The sequence below is a fragment of the Halichoerus grypus genome, chromosome 1 (genome assembly GCF_964656455.1).
Source record: "Halichoerus grypus chromosome 1, mHalGry1.hap1.1, whole genome shotgun sequence".
In the NCBI taxonomy this organism is placed as follows: Eukaryota; Metazoa; Chordata; class Mammalia; order Carnivora; family Phocidae; genus Halichoerus; species Halichoerus grypus.
The window spans coordinates 152,595,667-152,617,650 of NC_135712.1; the positions used below are offsets into that span (position 1 = coordinate 152,595,667).

Genomic DNA, 21,984 nt, shown 5'->3' on the forward strand with positions numbered 1-21,984 from the left:
TCATGATGAGAAATCAAAGTTTTTCTCCCTTCTCTTTTTCTTTTCTTTTTGATTTATTCTGAGCAATTGTCCCCAGGAAACTAACCCATCAACCGCTGTCAAGTTTGATTCCTGTTCCTGGAGTGACACCTTCCTGCTCCTCCAGGATGTCTCAGCTGGCTTTTCATCTTGGTCATCCACTTGCAAACTATCTTAGAGTCTTAGGACAGGGAAGGCTACTATGTAGAGTTTTTCTCCCCCCCTTGGCATCTTTTTTTTTTTTTTAAACCTTTTTAGATGCTGGAGGGTGGGGCCAACCAACAGAGAGTCAGCAGGGCTGGCCTATCCCTTTTCTGACCCTCTGGGGCCATCTTCCTTCTGGCAATTCTCTTCCCCCATCTGTTTTCCTCTTGTTCTTGTTTAAAAAAAAAAAAAAAATTAAAAACAACCAAAGAAAGGAAAAGAAACAAACCCTAGAAATACAACACCTCTGGAGCAAGGCCAGCATGGTAGAAAATTCTATAGGAGTGTGTAGATTCATGTGGGAGCATGTACATGTTTACACGCAGCTCTCAGATTATGGAAGAAACTCATATTGGCAGTAGATGGTAGCAAGAGAAGCTCCTCCCTAATCTTTAAAGAATCAGATGTTTCCTTCTCCTTCAATGGCAGAGAAGGAGTTTTGTTTTGTGTTTCTTCAGTTTTGTTGAGATACAATGAACATGTTTTGGTTTTATGTGATAGTTTTTGCACTCTTCACGCAGTTCAGTGAATGCTCCCTGAGCTTAGATTTGCGCCAGGTGCTGAGCGGAGCACTTCTAAGAGCAGCTGAGGACCTGGGCCTTCGTGGTGCGGCTGCCAGGCTCTTCCTCCACCTGGAAGCTCTTTCCATCTCAGGGCAATACTTGGGCTTCAGGATGGATTCGTCCCTTTAGGGAGGGGGTTTCTGCAGCCTGAGTCCTTTGACACATTTTGTCCAGCTGGGTTGATTTGAGAGCTTTCCAGGTTGATCTTTCCCTGGTAAACTCCCTGAATCTTGATGCACAAATTCAGAGGAGGAGCTGGGGATGTTTATATAGCTGTTGGTTTTTTTTTTTTCTCCTTCTTGTTATCTTTTTATTTATGCTGGACACCAAGTTATTTTTTCTTTTTATTGAAGTACAATTTACACACAGTGAAATTTTGCACAGATCTTAAATGGCAGATTTACAAGTTTTGACAAATGTATACACCAATGATATACTTCTATTTCCGTACCCCAGAGGGTTTCCTCATCCCCCTTCCCAGTCCAAGCCCCTTACTCCCAAGGATACTTTTCATATATCTCCACAGCTTAGTTTTGGCTTATTCTAGAATTTCCTGTAAATGGAGTCACACAGGATGAACTCTTTGGTGTTTGGCTTTTTCCTCCTATCATGATGTTTTTTGGGATTCATCCAAGTAGTTGCCTGTACAAGTAGAACCCAAGATGTCACTAACAGCTTGACAGTGTTAGATGGGGACCATTGTTCCACCAGTTGGCCTGGTATGTGGCCCTCTCTGCTCCTCTAAGTCAGTCTCTTTCCAGGGCCAAGCAAGTCCCTCTCCCAGGCAGCCTCAGACACCACCCAGATGGCCGCGGGGCCGTCACCCGGGTAGCCTCCCCGAACAGCTGCCCTCTGCCCCCCACCCCTATTATAACTCAAAAGGAAACTGGCTCCTCCGCAGATCAGAATTCAGATTCGTTAAATTCCACGCATCCAATTGCACACGAGTGTGTGTTTTGGTGTTGATATGCAGAGTCCTTAAGAAAACGTAAAAAGGGGGAAAAAAAAAAGTGGGGGGAAACCCAGACCTCACTGGCGGTGGATATCAGCCTCTGTTGAACCAGGATTCAAAATGCAATCTTTTCTTTTTTAAATAAACGGAAGAGTCGCTCTCCGCTCCTCGCTCGGAAGGTTTCAAAGGTCGTCACACCGCAGCCCGGGGGCATTCATCTCCCTAGCGGCCTGGAGAAGGGAGGAGGTTGGAGGGAGGAGGGAGGGAGCACACAAAAGCGAGCCGTGCCGAGAGGGCTAATGTTTCCTGTTTGCCTGGAACCCCCTCCCCTGTGTCCCCTCCCCCAGCCCCCTCCCAGCACTCGGGCGGAAGTGAGTTTGCTCCTTTGGAGATTAAAAGGATTCCGAATTCCGATCAGTCCCAATAACGCGTACTGAGAGGAGAGAAGGAGGAGGAAGAGGCGGCAAAGCAGAGAAAGAGGGGGCACGCGCGCGCGTGCACGCACTCAGCCCGAATTGGGGGAGTTGTGCAAAGCCCAGGAGGCCAGAGCGCACGGCGCGAGCAAAGGCCGGTAGGCGCAGCGCGGCCGGGGCCACCCGAGTCTTGCTCGGTGACTCGTTTCAGGAAGAAGATGACGCGGGCCAGCAGCGTTGGCCACGCGGCTCCCGAGCTCACCGAGCTGGGCCGTTGCCGGTTCCACTGATTCCAGCGCGCCTCGGAGGAGGCTCCGTCCCCGCAGCTCGGGATCGGAGGGGGGACCAAGGCGAGGGCGAAATGGCCCGATGACAAAGGAAATGTGATCCCCCTTCGCCGCCAAGGTTTCAGAGAGGACGGACGTGAGGAGGAGGAGGGGCGCGGGGCGCGCGCGGAGCTCGGATAGCATTGCACGACGGCTCGCGCGGAGCGGGCAGCGGGTACATCTAATATCTTCCTGCCGATGAATAATTCAGGACGGCCCGCGGGGACCTGCGGCCCCGCGCTGCAACGCGGCTAAACCGGAGGGGAAGGAGCGCGCGCGGGAGGCGCCAAGGCCGGGCGAGGCGGGGGCACGAGGGCCCGGGGCCGCGTGGGGCGCGCGTGCGTGTTAAGCGCCGGCAGCCGCGGCCGGGCTAGGCGGCGCGCGGGAGAATCGAGGCGCGTGGGACGCGCGTGCGTACTACACGCGTGCGGCCGCGGCCGGGCCCCCACTAGCTACAGCTGCGGCGGGGCCGACCGCCCTGCAGGGGAGGCCGCGTCCGGCCGTGCGCAAGCCCCGAGCGCTGCACGCCGGGCCACCCAGGAGCCCCTGGCCGCCGCGTCATGCGGCGGGGCAGCCGGCGTCGCGCGGGGGGACACGGGCTTGGCGTCGCGCCGCTCCCGCCTTTACTAGTTTGGGGACCTTCCCTCTCCCAAGAAGAGACTAACTAAATCTGTTGAAAGAAGAGCAACGCACCAAATACTCGCGGAACCAAATTCTGCTTCACCCGCCGGGACTGGGATTGCACAGCAGACTCGACTTTGGGGGACTTACCTCGGCTAGGGAGAACTACGCTCCCGCTGCTCCAGGGAGTCCTCTGACCTCCCTGCCCCCGCTCGCCCCTCGCGTGTCGGGACTTGTTCCGGCGTTCCGGCTTCGAAAGGCACGCAGCCTCCGGGGGGAATCTGTGTCGCCTCGGGATAGTGGCATTTGATGCCCGCAGCGTCGGGGCTGGCAGCGCGCGGGCCGGGCGGCTCTGGAGCCGGCTCCTGGATCGCAGGCCCGATCGATGCATTTTTCTGAGTGAGTCGGCGGCTCCCTCCCACCCACCTCGGCCGTTTTCTCCTATCCTCCTCCTCTTCCTCTCTGGTCTCCTCCCTCCTCCGAGTCGGCTTGCAAATGGCTTCGTTCCCCGAGACCGACTTCCAGATCTGCCTGCTGTGCAAGGAGATGTGCGGCTCGCCGGCGCCGCTCTCCTCCAACTCGTCTGCGTCGTCGTCGTCCTCGCAGACTTCCACGTCGTCGGGGGGCGGCGGCGGGGGTCCGGGGGCCGCGGCGCGCCGCCTGCACGTCCTGCCCTGCCTGCACGCCTTCTGCCGCCCGTGCCTCGAGGCGCACCGGCTGCCGGCGGCTGGCGGCAGCGCGCCGGGAGAGCCGCTCAAGCTGCGCTGCCCAGTGTGCGACCAGAAAGTAGTGCTGGCCGAGGCGGCGGGCATGGATGCGCTTCCCTCGTCCGCCTTCCTGCTCAGCAACCTGCTCGACGCCGTGGTGGCCACGGCCGACGAGCCGCCGCCCAAGAACGGGCGTGCCGGAGCCCCGGCGGGCGCGGGCGGCCACAGCAACCACCGGCACCACGCGCACCACGCGCACCCGCGCGCGTCCGCCTCGGCGCCGCCGCCACTCCCGCCGGCGCCGCCGCCGGCCGCGCCTTCCCGCTCTGCGCCCGGCGGCCCGGCGGCCTCTCCGTCCGCGCTGCTGCTGCGCCGGCCTCACGGCTGCAGCTCCTGTGACGAGGGCAACGCGGCCTCGTCGCGCTGCCTGGACTGCCAGGAGCACCTGTGCGACAACTGCGTCCGCGCGCACCAGCGCGTGCGCCTCACTAAGGACCACTACATCGAGCGCGGCCCGCCAGGTCCCGCCGCCGCGGCCGCCGCGCAGCAGCTCGGCCTCGGGCCGCCCTTCCCCGGCGCGCCCTTCTCCATCCTGTCGGTGTTCCCCGAGCGCCTCGGCTTCTGCCAGCACCACGACGATGAGGTGAGTGCGCGGGCGGCCTCCTCGGGGGCTGCGCCGGGGAACGGGGGCTTGTGTCCAGCGAGGACACGCGTGCTTGCTCGCCAAGGACCTCCGGACCGGTCCCAAAGCGGGGGGCGGTGGGGGGGGGTGCTCTCTGGATTGCTTGTTTTTCCTTTGACTACGTGGCGGTTGTTGCCACCAAGTAGGTCATTGCCTGGGAAGTGTGTGTGTAGAAGTCTGGCTTTGGTGTGCTTGCTGCGAGGGAGGGACCGCGGGAGAGTTCCTAGACGTGGAGCCCCCCCTTTTCCGTATCTAATTTTCTGTGTGGCAAATTGTGGCAATCGTTGTCTCCAACCAGCATGAGCTGGGAGAAGCTAGGGTGTGCGTAGAGCTGGTCTCCGGGTGCGAGGGTTCCCGGAAGCCTCTTACTTTGATGGTTCTCAAGGTTTGAGAACACCCCCTCTTTATGAATTTTGATGTCCTCATTTCTGTTTGACAAAGCGCGCAAGCTGTTAAGATGCGGGATGGAAGGGTGTCTGTGTCTGTATCTGTTTAGACGTGGTCTCCTTGTTCAGGCACACTCCAGGCCTTCCAGACTACTGGGTGCCCTCCTTTACCATATTTTCTCATTTTTGTTTGTCCAACTCGTAGATTGTGGGCTTTTAAGTAAGGTATGAGCCAGGATGGAGATGGCTGTGTGGGTGTGGAGTGCGTGTGTGTGTGACGCCCTGGTTTCCACGTGCGCGCTTGTGTGAGGCGGAATAGGGGGACCTTGCCCATTGACCTCCCCGAGCTGGGAGCCCCTTGGGCCGCTCCACCCTGCCCCGACTTCGATCCCTGCAGGAACTGGTTTCCCTGGTTGGGGAGGTGTCTCCACCCGCTCAGACCGGGGCTCGACTTTCGTGGAGAAAAGCCAGACCCAATTGCAGAGGCTCGAACCCGGGGGACGCAGGGTCCGAGGGCTGCACTGCAGCCTTCGGGTTTGAGTTCGCTGTTTTGGCGAATAAACCTTTCTTTCTCATTCTTCACACCGTGTGAGACCTTCCACTTACCTGAGCCCACTACGGTAAGGGACCAAAAATTTTGAGGAGTGGGCTCTGCTGGGGAGGGTCGTTAATATAAACCATCTACCTGTAGACCCGTGAGATGTGGTGTGTGTAGTCGCTATGGTCTTGCCTTGGAGGGAGAGCAGATGGCAGAGGTTTTAAAAATCCTAGTGGGAGTTGCTGTCTGCGAGTTGGAGCGAGCGTGCTGGTACCGAGCAAGGCAGAGGCTTGCACATCGCAGCCTTTTCCCCTCCTAACCTGTTATTTGGGGAAGAGGGCGGAGCTATTGCCTGATGGCTTTAAGCCGGCGTCTCCTATTGGAAAAAAGTTGAAATTCTAATGTACTTGTTGTGGGCGCCGCATTTTAAGTTTCCTTATAGGTATTAAGCTAGGGGGCATTCTTTTCCTTCGTTTTTAGGCATTGAGTAGACTCATCTTAAAAGTTTCCACATTCGTTGGGTGAATGTATTATGTTCTTTTCATCACTTTTAGAAAAATGAATGATTGAGCTAAATACGGATCTTGAAGCTCAGGAATGAAAAGATGGAGTCAAATCACTTGAAGATTAGGGTCAAATGGGGGGGAGAGGGGGAGGCAGTGAAGGGAGGGAAAGAGCGTCTTGAATCCGCCACAGTTTCCCTCCTGGGAGGGGCCGTTGATTGAATTCTCCCTCCCAGCAGTTGCGTTTAAATGTCAGGTTTTATTTATATTCCCAGTTAAAGATCCACATTCGTTTTATTTGGGCTAAAACAGAAGATGCTCAGTGTTGCCAGACTTGTAAAAGGCTTATACTTGTAAAACATTTATACACTTTTAAAATTATAAAACTGTTCAAATGGTGTGGGAGAGTGTAAAGTGAGAAGTGAAGCGCCCCTTGCCCTGGAGGTTCCTGGATGCTCTGAAAATTCACTTTGTAAGTTGTGCAATACTAGGTTGCATTTTGGCAAAGACATTGAGAGATTACATGGTTAAACTAAATATACTTTAGAATTTTTTAAAGATTTTATTTATTTATATTGACAGAGAGAGAGACAGCGAGAGAGGGAACACAAGCAGGGGAGGTGGGAGAGGGAGAAGCGGATTTCCCGGGGAGCAGGGAGCCCAATGCGGGGCTCGATCCCAGGACTCTGGGATCATGACCTGAGCCCAAGGCAGACTCTTAATGACTGAGCCACCCAGGTGCCCCTGAAATTTTCTGTTTCGAGCAGAATTCTGCTTCCCCTCAGTTACTCATTTAAAGAAGAAAACTTGGAAATTAATTTTTATACCTTTAATCATCTCTGCATTTAGAATGCTAGATTTGAGTTTAAAGGTGACAAACCAATGCTGGGAATAAAGGACCCAAGTGTTAGAGAAAGCACCAGGTTCAAATAGGGGTCCCACTCACAAATTCTTTCTTCCCTTCTAAGAAAATGATCGGTAATTGTTTGGGAATACTGTTCTTTTAAAAAACCATTCCTCTGACTGGGAAAGGAGCATGAAAGCACTTTGGAAGGTGACTGTCTTATATTTGATGTGATGGATGGAATCTCTAAACCCATGTATTTTTCTGTATTTGTAATTTACCTCGATTTTCGTAATGTTCTTTACTGAGTTTCCTTCTGTGTCAACAGGCTGCATTAAATAATTCAGGGTTCCCCTGCCTTACAGTGATGCCACCTGACCTTGGGAAGGAGGCTGGGACCCTGGATTTTCTTCCCCTTTTAATTTTAGGGAGGGTGCCTCCAACAGTTGGACACCCCGGGATGCTGAGGCAGCCAGTAGGGTCTCTTTCCCCACCACTTTCCTTAAGAATCCCTCTGGAAATGGCTGCTCAGGATTGACAAGGTGGTATTTTGAGAACTTGGTTTTAAAATGCAGCTGCAAAACCTCAAGGGAATTGGGTTTTCCTACAAAATGATAAAGGAATTGTGGCTCATTTAAAAAACGTAGATTGGGTTTTTCGCTAGTTTTGTGCCTCCGTGGTCAGTTGAAAGGCCTGCTGGCGCCAGGCCGGAGGGGCAGGCAGGCCGGGAAGTGCGGGCCCGCGGGCCCGGGGCCGCTGGCCTCGCGGCCGTCAACACAGGCGGGGGCCCGGGAGGCGGAGGAGGCGGCGCCGCTGTGGGCCTCCGCCGCGACAGGGCCAGCCTCGGGCCGCCTCCGTTGTGGGGGCGCGGGGTACGGGGGTCGCTCCTCTCCCCGCGGGCACCCGAGAAAAGGGGGTGCACGCATTTTGGGCGAAGAGTTAAGGAGTTAAGTGCGTCTTGAGCGTGCTGCGCCGGCAGCTTGAGGAGTGCCCTTATTTATTGTATTATTGATGTATAGGATGTGAGCCCTTTGCTGTCTTGGCGGCGACCCTGGAAACACAAATCTCGGCGTGGGGGCGGCCAGGGTGTGTGTGTTGCGTGTCGAAGGGCTGGGCATCAGCATTCTGTAAATGGCAGGAAGTAAAGTGGGGTCTGAGCGTGTTCTGTCCCCAGGAAAGGCCCTGTCACTAGCGATGTGGGGCGGTGGGGGTGACACAGTTGCCATCTTGAGCCGAGGGAAACATTGTAGTTCAGCCCACCGACGATGGCAATATTGTTCCCAGTTAGGGCCGGCGGGAGCGGATTTTCCTGATTCTCCGGGATGGAAAATGGGGTACAGGTGCTGATATAATTTATATTTAGTCCCTGCTTTGGGCTTAAAAAAAGAAAGAAAGAAAAGAAAAGGAAAAAAAAAAAGCAGCTTCCTAGAAATGTAAGTTCTAGAATTACAACCCAATATCCTGAATATTGACCCATCCATCCTAGGCTTGGGGACTGTCTTTTCCCAGGAAACCACTCAAAACCACTTTGAGGAAGGCTGTTTGCTGCCTTACAGTAATGCTTGTGGAATGAATTCTTGTATCTTATTTTGAATAAGTCATGGTGAATGGGGACATCACCAGTACTGGTAACCAATATATTCTACATTCCTAGAGTCTATATAAGTTTTTTCAGGCATGCATCCCCAGTGTAAGCATGTTTTAAAACCATGTGTGTGTGTGCTATGTAAATTACAAAATGTATACCAAAGGACATTTTGTAAGGACAAGAGGAAAAAAATGAATAGAAATGTGTGTTCTAGTATTTCTGCACCCCATCTTTCAACCTGCTCTTAATGATTTGGTGGATATATGTCTGCTTAACACATACATCTCTGTTTGCCAGAAAACCAGACTTTCCATACATACCTTGGAAATAATTGGAGCTTGATGCTTTGAATCAATTTCAGCAGGTAGATGCCTATAGGTTGAAGTCTCTTGAAATAAAAAATGCTTGGTGAAGATCTATGGGAGAGAAATGTTCATTATTGATACCTTAATTCCTTAGCCTTGAATGTAATCTGTGGGCTTTTTAAATTTGAGCTGAGGAATGTGCCCAGCCTTCCATTAAAGTGCATAGGGATGGATTTTATCAACATGGATCCCGGGAAGTGGGTCATGGCTAGTTCGGCAAGCCTGTGCTCATAAGGTTAGCCCACAGGCATAAGCTCATCTAAAAGGTGCTAGTAATATTTGAGGTGGTGTGGTATCAGCAGTCTGGGGAACCTTTTGTGACTGCTTTTGCTTCCTAAAAAGTAAACTACACTAGTTTTAGGGTTGCATAGACTTGCTTTTGTTTTGGTCTGTAAAATTTTTATTTCCAATGCTCAGAAATACATTTCTTTGGAAACAGTGAAGATATTTTAGGAAGAAAACTTTCTTTCTCCCAGACTGCAGTTCTTCAGTTGATACTACTATACATTCTTTATGATTCAGATGTTTTCAAGTTAAATACTAGGACATGGAATAAAGAAATCCGGAAAGTGTTTGAAGATAAGAATAAAATTTCCTTTGTACACCCCAATTCTCCCTCCCATTTTAGTTACTTATAAATGCTATTTTTAGAGTCCTTTCAGATTGCAGGACATGAAAACCAACATTAAAATGTATAGTTTCCCAAAGCATTACTTAAAATGGAAACAACTTTTTTCTCACATATAAAATTGTGAGCATAGCTTGTTTAGCTTTTTATGTTGTCATTTTACAAACATTGTACATATATGGAAAGGGAGTTAGCTTTGGGGGGAAGCTATAAATGAGGTAAAACAGCTAATGCTTTTGTTGGTTGATATAGTTTACCAGGAGAAAAAAGGGTTTAGAAGTTTTCCTGATTAAAGAGAAGCTATCTCTAAAATTTAGGCTTCCTCTCCCCAATCTTATTTTCTCTTGGTGCTAACTTAAAAGTCACATGGTTTGCTTAGTCTTGCCATTTCTCCATCTCAGTTCCTCACACAGAGTAGGGTTTATTTTAGATGCATTCATTCTTAGTGAATAAAGGACCATTTTGGTGTCATTCTTTGTGACACTTAAGCAAAAGGTTGAGAAGTATCCTACCATGCAGGCGGTTTCAAAGTAGTGTTCCCTCCCCTCAAACACTAACAAAGAGAGGCTTGGCCCAGTAAGGCTGTTTTTGCCATCTCTGTTATTTTGCAAGAGAGCAAGAGAAAGATATTGATAAAGAATTACAGTTGCCTAAAGGGAGCAAGATGGCCACCCATTGCAGCCCACTCTTTTCCCCTTTCTCTTGACCTTTCAAGCATTGTGACTTGCAAGAGGAAGCTTGATCCATCTTTCCTCTTCAGTTGATGTGACCTCGTGCTTGTTCAGTACTAAATTATTCCTCTCCCTTTGAGGTTTTGTCTATACCCACAAACTGAGTTGACTGAAACCAGATTGACTATTTTGACTGACAAGACTCCAGAAAAATTGGGGAGGGATGGGGGGTTGAATGCTGGCTATTTACATCTGAAACTATTTGACTTAAACCTTGTTCCAGTGTAATTCTTTCCTTCAGATGCCATCTCCAGCTTCCCTGAAGGTAGGGTGCAGTGAAATGCTGGAAGATCCCAATTCCTGGGTTTCATTTCCCATTGAAACCCAGCTGAGATTTTAGGAGATCCATATTTAATCTGAAGACTTCAAGCCATTATTTTTTGTCCTCCTTAATGTGGCGTTTCTACTAATCTCAGTCAGTTCTTACCTGAGCATCAGATCCCACCAAGGCAAGGGAGTTCTTTTTTTAAATGAATCTGTATAAATGATCCCAGTTTAATGACCAAAAGGCACAAAAAATTGGCAGCCAGCTGTAATTTGTTAAAAAACATTTTTTTCCACACAGATGCCCTAAGGAAGTGGTGATCTTTAGTGATAAAGTTATTGCTCTCAGTAATACATTAGCAAATGAAGTTATAAATATTGGGCTTCGTCATGAAAAAGGGGATAATTCTCGATTGTGATTTATCCAGACAGGCTTCTGCAGAATAGCACATTCTGTCAACATTAATGGAATTTGAATGAAGCAGAGCAGTGTACACAAAAGAGAATGAAGTGGGTCAAGGTCAGTTGTGAAGACTGAGGGCATTCTCTGTGGCTCTGACACCTTGTGAATTTTGAGGGCCCCTGAATGAGCTCTGGACCCTGAGCTGGTGAGGAACCCGTGGGAATAGGACAGAAGCTCCTGTGCCTTCCTAAGTATGTGTCAGCCACTGTATCCTTTGGTTGTTACTTTTGGAAAAGTTTAGCCTTAACCATTTGCAGTTAAAGTTTTTCTTGAAATGTCAGTGGGTTTGGGGAACTTCTTTCATACTCTTTGACTAATCGGGATAATTATGAAAATGCTATTGTATTAAACAATCTGTACACTTAGGGACGTCTGCCTGGCTCAGTCAGAGGAGCATGCTACTTCTTGATCTCAGGGTCATGAGTTTGAGCCCTACACTGGGTGTAGAGATTAACTTTAAATTTATTTTTTTTAATTTTTATTTTAAGTAATTCCTACAACCAACGTGGGGCTCAAACTCATGACCCCGAGATCAAGAAATTGCATGCTTCTCCAACTAAGCCAGGTGCCCCTAAAATAAAACCTTAAAAAAAAAAAAACTGCACCCTTAGATTTTGCTGCTAAATATGGTTCTGAGGACTACTTCGGCACAGGTGTTTTTGCGTTTTTTTTTCTAAAGATTTTATTTATTTATTTGACAGAGACACAGCGAGAGAGGGAACACAAGCAGGGGGAGTGGGAGAGGGAGAAGCAGGCTTCCCATGGAGCAGGGAGCCCGATGTGGGGCTCGATCCCAGGACCCTGGGATCACGACCTGAGCTGAAGGCAGACGCTTAACGACTGAGCCACCCAGGTGCCCCTCAGCACAGGTGTTTTTAAAATGAGAATTGTGACTAGCTGGCAGTCCTCATTAGGGTGTATTTAGACCACATCCACAAATTTGGGTCTGGGCCTTCTGCCTTTCTTTGGGATCAAGGTCAGAGGGAGAGCTTTCTCTCTTAGGATCATCTATAGGCTTGTCCCAAAAATGCAGCCACAAGAAGATGGGGACAAGTGTGGAACAGAAAAATGGAAGAGAGTTTTAATAGTCGTTTCCTGTGGAAGGGTTCCTAAGGGTTGGGGTGGTGAAGCTTGTTCACCTAATGTTAGAAAACTGCAAACTGCATGAGGTGCTGCCACTGGAGTACTTCAGTGTCGCTGGGGTGAAGTCTGTGGATGCTGTTTACCCAGAAGCTCAAAAGATTGAGCACATCTTTTCTCCCTCTGTCAGTCTAACCAGGGACTCATCTGGCAAAGCAGAGATGTGGTTTGCTCAGTCCCTGCCTCCCCCTTTCCCCAAAAAAAAATTCACAAAGGAGGGGACACCAGCAGTTTGGGTTTGAGGCTGACAGACAGGGACTCTGCAAGCAGCATAGCTGGAAAGACGACATCCCAGTTGGGCTTGCTTATGGCAGGCTCCGCCTGACTTGATTCCATTTTGAAACTTCATGAAAATATGGGGAGGACCTCAGACTCAAGAACCAGAATGTGTCCAAAGAAAAGTTAGCTTTGCTCTTCTGTCGTTGTGGTGAATATTCTCTACACCAAGCTGGCTGCTGACTGTTGCACTCTCGGCATCCAGCTCTCGCCAGTTGGGTTGTGTGCTAACCAGGAGAGACTGCTGTTTTTGTTCCAAATCTGTTCATGTCCGTTGTGCTTGGTATAATCACACAGTTTAAGGAAAAATGAAATGAGTGCAGAAAATTTCTATGGAAAGTGATTTGGTAAAAATAGGAGGCCCTGGGGAAACAGCAGAATAGCCCCAATCCTTTCCCTCGTGGAACTTACACAGCCAGTTTGGGATTGAGGGATTCCCTGCCTTCCCCAAGGGCCTTGATTTGGTTCTGACCCCTAAGTGGGGTAGCTCCTGGTACATGGTGGGGGCATCTGTGGATGGCTGCCTCCGGCTTTCTCCCTACTGTGAACGAGACTGTCCAGCCCGTGATGGTTATAATCTTGAGTGAGGGGAGGCTCAGTACAAACTGCAGGGCGGAGCTCCCCCTTTCGTGCTTCCCCTCCCTCTCCTCAGCCTTGAAGATGTCCAGAAACCGCTGCCCACCCCCCCCCCCGCCGCCGCCGCCGCCAAACGCACCCTTTGTCTGCAGTTTGTGCTGCAGAACCTCAGGGTGAGGGAAGGCCTCATTTCTCCTAGTCTGGTGATTTCCTATTTTGGTTTTTCCATATTGGTTTTTGTTTGCTGAGGTATAATTGACATATTGTAAAATTCACGTTTTTTGGTGTACAATTCTGCCCATTTTGATGAGGTTATACAGTGAAAACTACCACAGTCAAAATACAGAACGGTTTCATCACTTTCAAAATGCCCCATCCAGCCTCAGGCAACACTGATCTGTTCTTCAGGCCTGTGGTTTTGTCTCTTCTAGAATGTCAGAACATGAAATGACGCAGAGTTGAAGACTTTCAAGTCAGGTTTTTTCCACTTGGCATAATGCAGTCCATCCACATTGCTGCGGGTGTCCACAGTTCCTCCCTTTTTATTGCTGCGTACTTTTCCACCGTACAGGGTCCCACACTGTAGACAGTCACTGGCTGAGGGGCACTCGTGTTTCCTGTTTTTGGCGGTTGTGAAGATTTCCTGCCTGGAATATGTGCAGTGCTGCCCTGAGTGTTGGTGGTCCATGTGGTCCAGTCTTGTGCGGTGCGGTGCGGGAGTGTCCCTTCTGATCCAGCAGGTTTGTGGTTGACCTTGTGTGCCTGCCTTTGAGCCTCAGTTTCCCCATCACTCTACAGAGATGTGACACTTGCGCTAGACTGCCTGGGCTGACTTCTTTGAGAATCAAAGGAAATATTTTCTGATAAAAAAATGGGAGTGTGCCTTGTACATAAATGTAAGTGAAGAAATTTGGAAGTGTAAAGTGAAGGAACTGATTCGGGGCCAGTTGAATCACCGGCTGGCTACCTGCCAGTCCTGCTCTTTATTTTTAATAATCATTCAGAATCCCCTCACCCTTTTTTTTCTTCCCCCCCTTTTAATTGAAGTACAGTTGACACACGGTGTTAAATTAGTTTCAGGTGTATAGCATAGTGATTGGACAACTATATGTTATGTTTTGCTCACCGAAAATGTAGCTACCATCTGTCATCATGCAACAGTATTACAATACCATTGACTGTATTCGCTATGCTGTACTTTTTTTTTTTTAAAGATTTTATTTATTTATTTGACAGAGACACAGCGAGAGAGGGGACACAAGCAGGGGGGTAGGAGAAGCAGGCTTCCCGCCGAGCAGGGAGCCTGATACGGGGTTCGATCCCAGGACCCTGGGATCATGACCTGAGCTGAAGGCAGACGCTTAACGACTGAGCCACCCAGGCACCTGCCTATGCTGTACTTTTTATCTCCATGACTTACTTATTCCATAACTGGAAGCCCGTACCTCCCACTCTCCCCTTCACCATTTCCCCATGGTTTTTATTTCCTATGTTTTTTGTTAGCTTTATCAGAGCTTTCAGGGATTTAGAGGAATATTCTAAAGGGAAAATTTATTTTACCAATGTACTTGGATTTTTTTTTAAAGCCACATTGGAGCAAATAAAAAATAAAAATCGTAGCTCTAGTCAGCTATGGGCCAACTCCAGTATCTGGAGATTGGAGGGAATCTTGGAAAGAATCCCCACATAGGGGACCCCTGGATGGCTCAGTCAGTTAAGCGTCTTCCTTGGGCTCGGGTCATGATCCCAGGGTCCTAGGATGGAGCACCGCATCGGGCTCCTACTCAGCGGGAAGCCTGCTTCTCCCTCTCCCACTCCCCCTGCTTGTGTTCCCTCTCTCGCTGTCTCTCTCTGTCAAATAAATAAATAAAATCTTTTTTTTTTTTAAGATTTTATTTATTTATTTGACAGAGAGTTAGCAAGAGCAGGAACACAAGCAGGGGGAGTGGGAGAGGGAGAAGCGGGCTCCCCGGATCCTGGGATCATGACCTGAGCCGAAGGCAGACGCTTAACGACTGAGCCATCCAGGCGCCCCAATAAATAAAATCTTAAAAAAAAAAAAAAAAAATCCCCACATAGTATGGATGAACTAAGGTTTAAGAATCTCCCCTTTTAATGCAACTGAAGGTTAGTAGGGGAGAAGGGGTATGTTAGGATTTATTCTTGTTGATAACTGGAAACCAATTATGAAGGGGTAGCAAAATTTCTACTAGCAAAAGAGATAGTGGTTAATTGTAGACAACATTTGGGACTTGGCACAATAGCTATTAATTTTGTAATTGTATTCATTCTTAGGTGCATAGTGCAATAAATAGATGTGCCTTTATATGTTAAGAACTGAAGTTACTACCTGTCTTCATCTGCATCGTCTTTGCTTTACTGTTATTTGCTAACTAAATTGTGTGTTGTTAATTATATATTATGTTGTATGTTAGTAACATACAAATATATGCAAAGAAAGGCACTATAAATATTTGGGCATGTCAGACTGAAAGTTACGCTTCAGGTTTGAAGATTGAAAACAAAATTCCCTCTCAAGGAAGATTGGTGTTTATATTTGGTGTTTTTAGCATTCATATTCTGATTTTTTCCCTCCCTTTGATTGTGTAAGGTCTACTGCAAAACTGAGCACAAAATCTGAATTTAGTGACAGCCTGCCCAGTTCATCAGTGCCTATTTTGTTCTAGCCCCATAGAACTTATTTTCAGGGGTTTTTGTATGTTTGTCAGGGTGCAAAACCAGTTCTCCTCCTCCAGTCAAAAAGGTGTGAAAAGCAACAAATGGAATAAAATTAAGAAACCATGTGCAAGATCAAATTATGAAGATGAGGGGGAAGGGGATGTCTGGCTCTGGTTTAGGGGAAGAAATCGGGTTTCAGGCTCTAGGGTCCCCATTGTTGGCTTTTTAACAGTTTTCTCATGTGACTTGATGGAGAGGGGTGTTGCATGGGGACCCCAGAATGTTCAAGGTAAAACATTCTCCGTGGGTTCAGCAGATAAGAAGACCAAAGTCAACAAAGCTAACTTGGAGGTCTCTGTCCTGCCTGCCAGGCCCTTCTCATTTTAGTTCCTTGACTTGCAGGCAGCACTTGTAAGGCTTGTCCCTGTGTGAGGGTCCTCCCCAGCTCTTAGTGCCAGAGGCAGACAGGTTTACCCACAGTGAACAAAGAGGAATCCAAGTGAATGAGTGCATAATAAAAACTATGGAACATTGGCAAACACTTGATGGGTGGGGAGTGGAGGGGAAGTAACAATATTTTTAGAAATTTATGTTCTGGGGCGCCTGGGTGGCTCACTTGGTTAAGTGTCTGCCTTCAGCTCAGGTCATGATCCTGGAGTCCTGGGAGGAGCCCTGGGATCGGGCCCCACATCAGGCCCCACATCGGGCTCCCTGCTCAGTGGGGAGTCTGCTTCTCCCTCTCCCTCTGCCGCACCCCCTGCTTGTTTTCTATTGCTCTCTGTCAAATAAATAAAAAATAAAATCTTAAAAAAAAAATTTATGTTCTTTTGCGGTGCCTCGGTGACTTAGTTGGCTCAGGGTTGTGGGGTCGAGCCCTGTGTCATCCCTGCATCTGGCTCTGTGCTCAGTGGGGAGTCTGCTTGAGGATTCTTTCTCTGCCTCTCCCTTTCCCCTCTACTCGCACTCTCTCTGTCAAGTAAGTAAAGAGAATCTTTAAAAAATTGTATTCTTTTAACAACATTGATTTTTTTTTTTTTTTTAATCTCACAGCCCTTGTCATTTGGGGTTGTAATTTTTCTGAATGTGTGTATACCTGTGACTGTATTTATTTGACTTTTAATTCCTTCCTCCTTTACCATCCTCAGCTTGTAGTTGCTGAATGAATGGAAAATTTGAGATTTTCCTCAAGGCTACCTTGTATTCTATTGCCAGGAGGCAATTTGGACCAGTTAATTCTAATTTAACTATAAGTAATACATGAATGTATCTATGTTGTGATTATCTGTAAAATTTTTAAAAAATATTTTATTTATTTGAGAGAGAGAAGCGAACACAAGAGCTGAGCATGAGAGGCAGAGGGAGAGGGAGAAGCAGACTCCCTGCTGAGCAGGGAGCCCAACGCAGGGCTTGATCCCGGGACCCTGAGATCATGACCTGAGCTGAAGGCAGACACTTAACTAAGCCACCCAGGTGTCCCATCTATAAAGTTGTTTAAAAGTATATGCCCAGTCCTACTTCTTTCCTAAAGGTGTTTTACGGGTTTCTGTGCATTTTCTTCCAAATCCTTTTAACATCCATTCACACACACATGAGCCTATAGAAATGTAGTCATAAGAACATGGACGTTTTCCTGTACTGACTTGCTGGTCATTAGTGCTCTGAACTTGGTGTTCATAGTGTGGAATTTATTTAGCTGGATTTTGTCTGCATTTGGCTTTTGCCTTCACTGTGCACATCCTTGTGTCCCTGTTGGTTCTAGAAGGAAGATCCTCCTCCACCCCAGCCAAGGAATTGCTAGGACATGAGAGGTGCATTTGAAATGTTAATTTGCTCCTGAGAGCCTGCCTCCTACCAGTCACATTTCCTTCCCGCCCCGCCAGTCCTTGTTGCTATCAATCTAATGGGAGAGAAATGGCTCGTCCTGTTGTTTTACTTTGCATTTCCGTGATTACTCTGAGGCGAGCATCTTTTCATATGTTTATTGGCCATTTGTGTTTCCTCCCTGAATTGCCTTGGTTCCTGGGCCTATCTCTCCTGGGTTTAAAAAAAATCGATTTGTTGGTATTTTGGATAAATACAGAGTACTAGCTGTCTGCAGAGGATTTCTGCAAGTCCATGTTTGCCTCAATTTAGTTTCTCTCAGTACACATTTTACATTTTTTGTGTGGTTGGCAATAGTCTTCTACTTTGCCTACATTTTGTGTCTCTAATCCCACTTTAGAATATATTCTTGGTGTATCATATGAGGTGGGATTTACACAAATGGGCCTAATGTCCTGTTAGCAAATAGTCTTATTTCCCTTTTTTTTTTCCTGAACCTCCCATTTGTGGGAAACCTTTCTTTTTTTTTTTAAGATTTTTTTATTTACTTATTTGACAAGAGACACAGCAAGAGAGGGAACACAAGCAGGGGAGTGGGAGAGGAAGAAGCAGGCTTCCCGCCAAGCAGGAGCCTGATGCGGGGCTCGATCCCAGGACCCTGGGATCATGACCCGAGCTGAAGGCAGACGCTTAACGACTGAGCCACCCAGGCGCCCCTGTGGGAAACCTTTCTGAAGGTAGCTTGTTGGCTGGGGGTGAAGAGTGGGTATATTAAGGCTGTTAGAACTGGCTTACAGTTTGTGTTGGTTGAGTGTTTGTGCTTTGTGGCCATATACTGGTGATCTCTTCAAAATCTCTTCGATGTGCCTCTTCTCCCTCTTGAGTGGTTAAAAAAATATAACTTGTTAATTCTCTTCCGGATTGTATCATTGGTCGTATTTCTTATGCCTGTGCAACATTATCTTTATGGCTGTATCATTTAATTATGATAATCACAAATGATAAAGTTGTTTTAAAGTGTCACTTACCTGTATACTGTCCTTACAGTTCCACATTCTGCTTTGTTTTTTTTTTACATCTAATAATACACCTGGCACATCCACGTATGAGAAAAAATGCACAGGTCATTTACTCATCTTTACTGAGGTTTAGTTTAGGCACATTCAAACGTATTCATTTTAAGCACACATTTTGATGAGTTCTGACAAATTTATACACCGCTATCAAGACAGAACATTTCTGCCATCCCAGAAAGTTACCGTGCTGTGGTAGCTTTTAGTGCTAATCTCTGGAGAATTTGGCCTGCTACTTTGGTCATGGGTCTTGATGATTTACGGAAGCTAGAGTAAGCCATAGGACTTTGGATGTGAACGAATCTCTAATGATGGAAAGTTGCAAGGTCTGATGCCTTGGTTTATTGTTGATGCAAGATAGCTGTAAAACTCCCTAAAATCCTTACCTCTGAGGCATTTTAGCCTCTGAAGGCCCATATTCTCTCTTTTCTCTTTTAAACCTTTGCTCTTCCAGGGCCACAATGCAATTGGCCAGGCCACATTGTTTTCCAATGAGCAGATGCCTGCTGGGAGGCAGATTCCTCAAGGATTGCTTGGAAAAAGTGGAAGTGAATTCCATCCAATCAGCACACTTGGAGCTTTGAGCATCTGCCTTGTGCCTGGCTCTCGAGGGTGTTTGAGGACACAAAGGACCAGAACAGAGGTTGCCTTCTGGGGACCCTTACATCACTATAAAGGGAAATAGAATTACCGGGCATTTTAAGTACCGTTGTGAATAATGTACATGTAAAAGTACTAAATTATTTTTGGTTAGGTATTAATGCTTTTTAAAATTTTTTACGCCTTTTTTTTGTTGTTGTTTTTAATTCAAGGGCTCAAAAAGGGTATGAGGTGAAGTCTGTTAATGAGAGTGGCATCTTTCTATGTTCTTCCAGAGGGAGTGTTATAGGGGAGCTAACTGCTGTCTTGTCCTTGGAGTCTAGGCCCTTGGTAGTGAACACTTTTTTTATTTTTAAGATTTTATTTATTTATTTGAGGGAGAGAGAGAAGTGAACACAAGAGCTGAGTGAAAGAAGAGGCAGAGGGAGAGGGAGAAGCAGACTCCCCGTTGAGCAGGGAGCCCAGGCTCCCAAGATCATGACCAGAACAGGCAGCAGACAGCAGACGCTTAACTGACTGAGCCACCAAGGTGCCGTGGTAATGAACACTTCTGAGAGAGTTGGATTTTCCAGGCCTGCCAGGTCAGTTGGAGGTGACAGATTGGCTTCCATTTCCAAAGACTCTGCCTTTGAGGAAAAAAAATTGGTTTTGAGCTTCTTGGAAAATTTAAATTTACAAGGGAAATTTCACTTTGGTGGTGAGGGCAGTTCATGGACCAGTTGTTACGTATCATTCAGAACTGCCTTTCACTGGATGACATGTGACCCCTAAACCCGAGAACTTTGCAGGAGGTTTTAGGCAGTTTCCTTTGTGCAGAACTATTCAATCTTCAGTGTAGAAAGTTGATTATTTGAGTGTTGTTTTGGGGGAGGGGTCCCTAACAGCCTGACACTACCAAGATTCATAGTCGGTTTCTTTACTTTTCTTCCCTGTCTAGCTCATACACTTACGTGGTCTCTAGCCCCCAGTGGGAACTGGGTCTGTTGAAGAACGTAGTGAAACTGAGTCAGAGCTGGATGCTGTGGGGACTGGTTGCAAGGCTTGAAAGCACACTATCCCAAAGGGGTTGGGGGGTGTCGTTTCCAATGGGTGGTGCCCAGGTAGAGGGGAGGAGGACCACTTAGGGTGCTTCAGGAAGAAAGACCTGGGAGCCTTTTGAGGAGCAGGCTAGGCATTTGAAAAACTTGGAAGCACTTTGCTGAGGAATCCATTGATTAGAACTTTATCTGCAAAGCAAATGTTCAACCAGTGTTTACACGGAGTTCATTCAGACCGGCTCCAGGGAGCTGTAGGGCCCCATTTAAAACCTTTGGTTGGGGATGGGGAAAGGCGACTTTCATGGGAATACAGTCACCCTTGGAACCACCTCTGCCCTCAGAGCAGAAGAGAATCTTGCCGTTCTGTAAGTCTGTCCCAAAAGCCCAAGTGTCCTCTCCCTGTGAAGCTGTCCGAAGATCCTGTCCACTGTGCTGTCTACAGAAGTGGGTGCTCCAGCATGCTGAGGGAGAAAAGGTTGCTTTCCTCAGTTCCTATTCCCCGCCTACTCTCTACTTCCAAAGGTCCTTTTTGCTGGGGATCCCTGATTGGAATCTGCTCGGAATCATCTATGGTGATGCAGGAACTGTAGTTTAAAAAACAAGCCAACAAAACCCACCTTCTAGGTTTTGAAGGACAGTAAAATGTTTGCATTGGTTACAGTAAAAGCCGGTACATAGCATGAATACAAAGAAGACCCTGAAGATAAAGTTAATAATTACATTCAGAGGTTTTGGCCTGTTTCCTTTAGAGATTTTTCTCTCTTGACCTTTACTCCATCGTGGTTAGAGACTCAGCCCCCAAATCCTATTCCATGTTTATAGGGTCCACTTTAAATACTTGCACTAGACTCTTCCCTTGGGCCTTCTCATTTCTCTGGCAGGACACTGGAGGAGTGGGCTTCCTAGAGCCCCTTGCTGGGGGCGGTTTTTTTTCTGCCCAGGTTTGTTTGGATACCACCCCACCCCCCATGCTTGGGCAGCAGGAATTCCTCCCCGGGTTCTTTGTTCCTCCTGAAGGGCGGGAATGGCTGCCTCCTGGAATGTTGATCGCCTAGGCTTGAGTGGCGAGCACCATTGAAGCCTTGTGTCTCTGCTCCTAGGGAGTTCTCAGGGTTCAAATGAGGGTGGGGATGGGGGTGCACCTCCTAAATGAGCCAGTTTTTGTCGTAATCACAAACTAAAGACACCCCCCCCCCCGTTAAAAAACAAAACACAGAAGATCCCGTGCTAAGCCAATGAAGAGTTCTCTTAAAATTCAAGGTTTAGCTCACCTAACTGGGACCCTCAGGACTCCCCAGGAAGCCTCCTGACCAGGATGGCCAGCATTAGCTCCCCAGCCCCCCCCCCCCCCCCCGCCGAATGCCCAATTCATAAATAGTCGATTTTTTTTTTTAGTATGAGTCTGTTCCATGCAATATTTGGGACATACTTACACTAGAGACTGTTGTCTGTCTGAAATTAATTTAAGTGGACAGTGCTGTATTTTATATGGCAGTTCTACTTCTGACACTCCTTTTCAAGCTACCAGGAGGGGCTGAAATTCCCTGCCCGAAAGACTGCTCTCCACAGGATCCGTTCCTTTCTGCATTCGGGTCCTACAAACCCTTGTTGCAGGGTTCCCCATAGGTGACAGCAGTTTGTTACAGGGGACACACAGTACTTGGAACAGAACCTCTGTGATTCCCTGACCCCCCAACCCTGTAGGTCCTGGCCAAGAATGGGGTGGGGGAGATGGCTGCAGAGTCTCACCTTGGAAACTAAATGCCAGCCCTGGAGAGGGAGGAAGGTCTTCCCGAGGTCTTAGTGCCTCCCATAGACCATTGTGTTTATGAGGGTTCACAGCGAGACCTCCCACCATTTCACTATCTTGTCTTCAGGGATGTGGGCAGCAGTGTAGGGAGAGTAGTTCCTGGGTTTTCTAGAAGAGGATTTTTAGGGTGCAGGTTTTGGGAATTTGCTCCACACGCCATGGAGGCTTCCCACTTG

At 47.9% G+C, this 21,984-nt stretch overlaps 1 protein-coding gene across 1 annotated transcript in view; it reads left to right on the plus strand.

The window, feature by feature from the left end:
* Positions 1 to 3,565: 3,565 nt before the first annotated feature.
* The window catches only part of TRIM71 (tripartite motif containing 71), a 66,774-nt gene continuing 48,355 nt past the window's right edge, over positions 3,566 to 21,984 (plus strand). Inside the window, exon 1 of the mRNA XM_036073685.2 lies at positions 3,566 to 4,447. Coding sequence (XP_035929578.1) covers positions 3,593 to 4,447 — 855 coding nt within the window. The 5' untranslated portion in view covers positions 3,566 to 3,592. The remainder of the gene's footprint in view (positions 4,448 to 21,984) is intronic.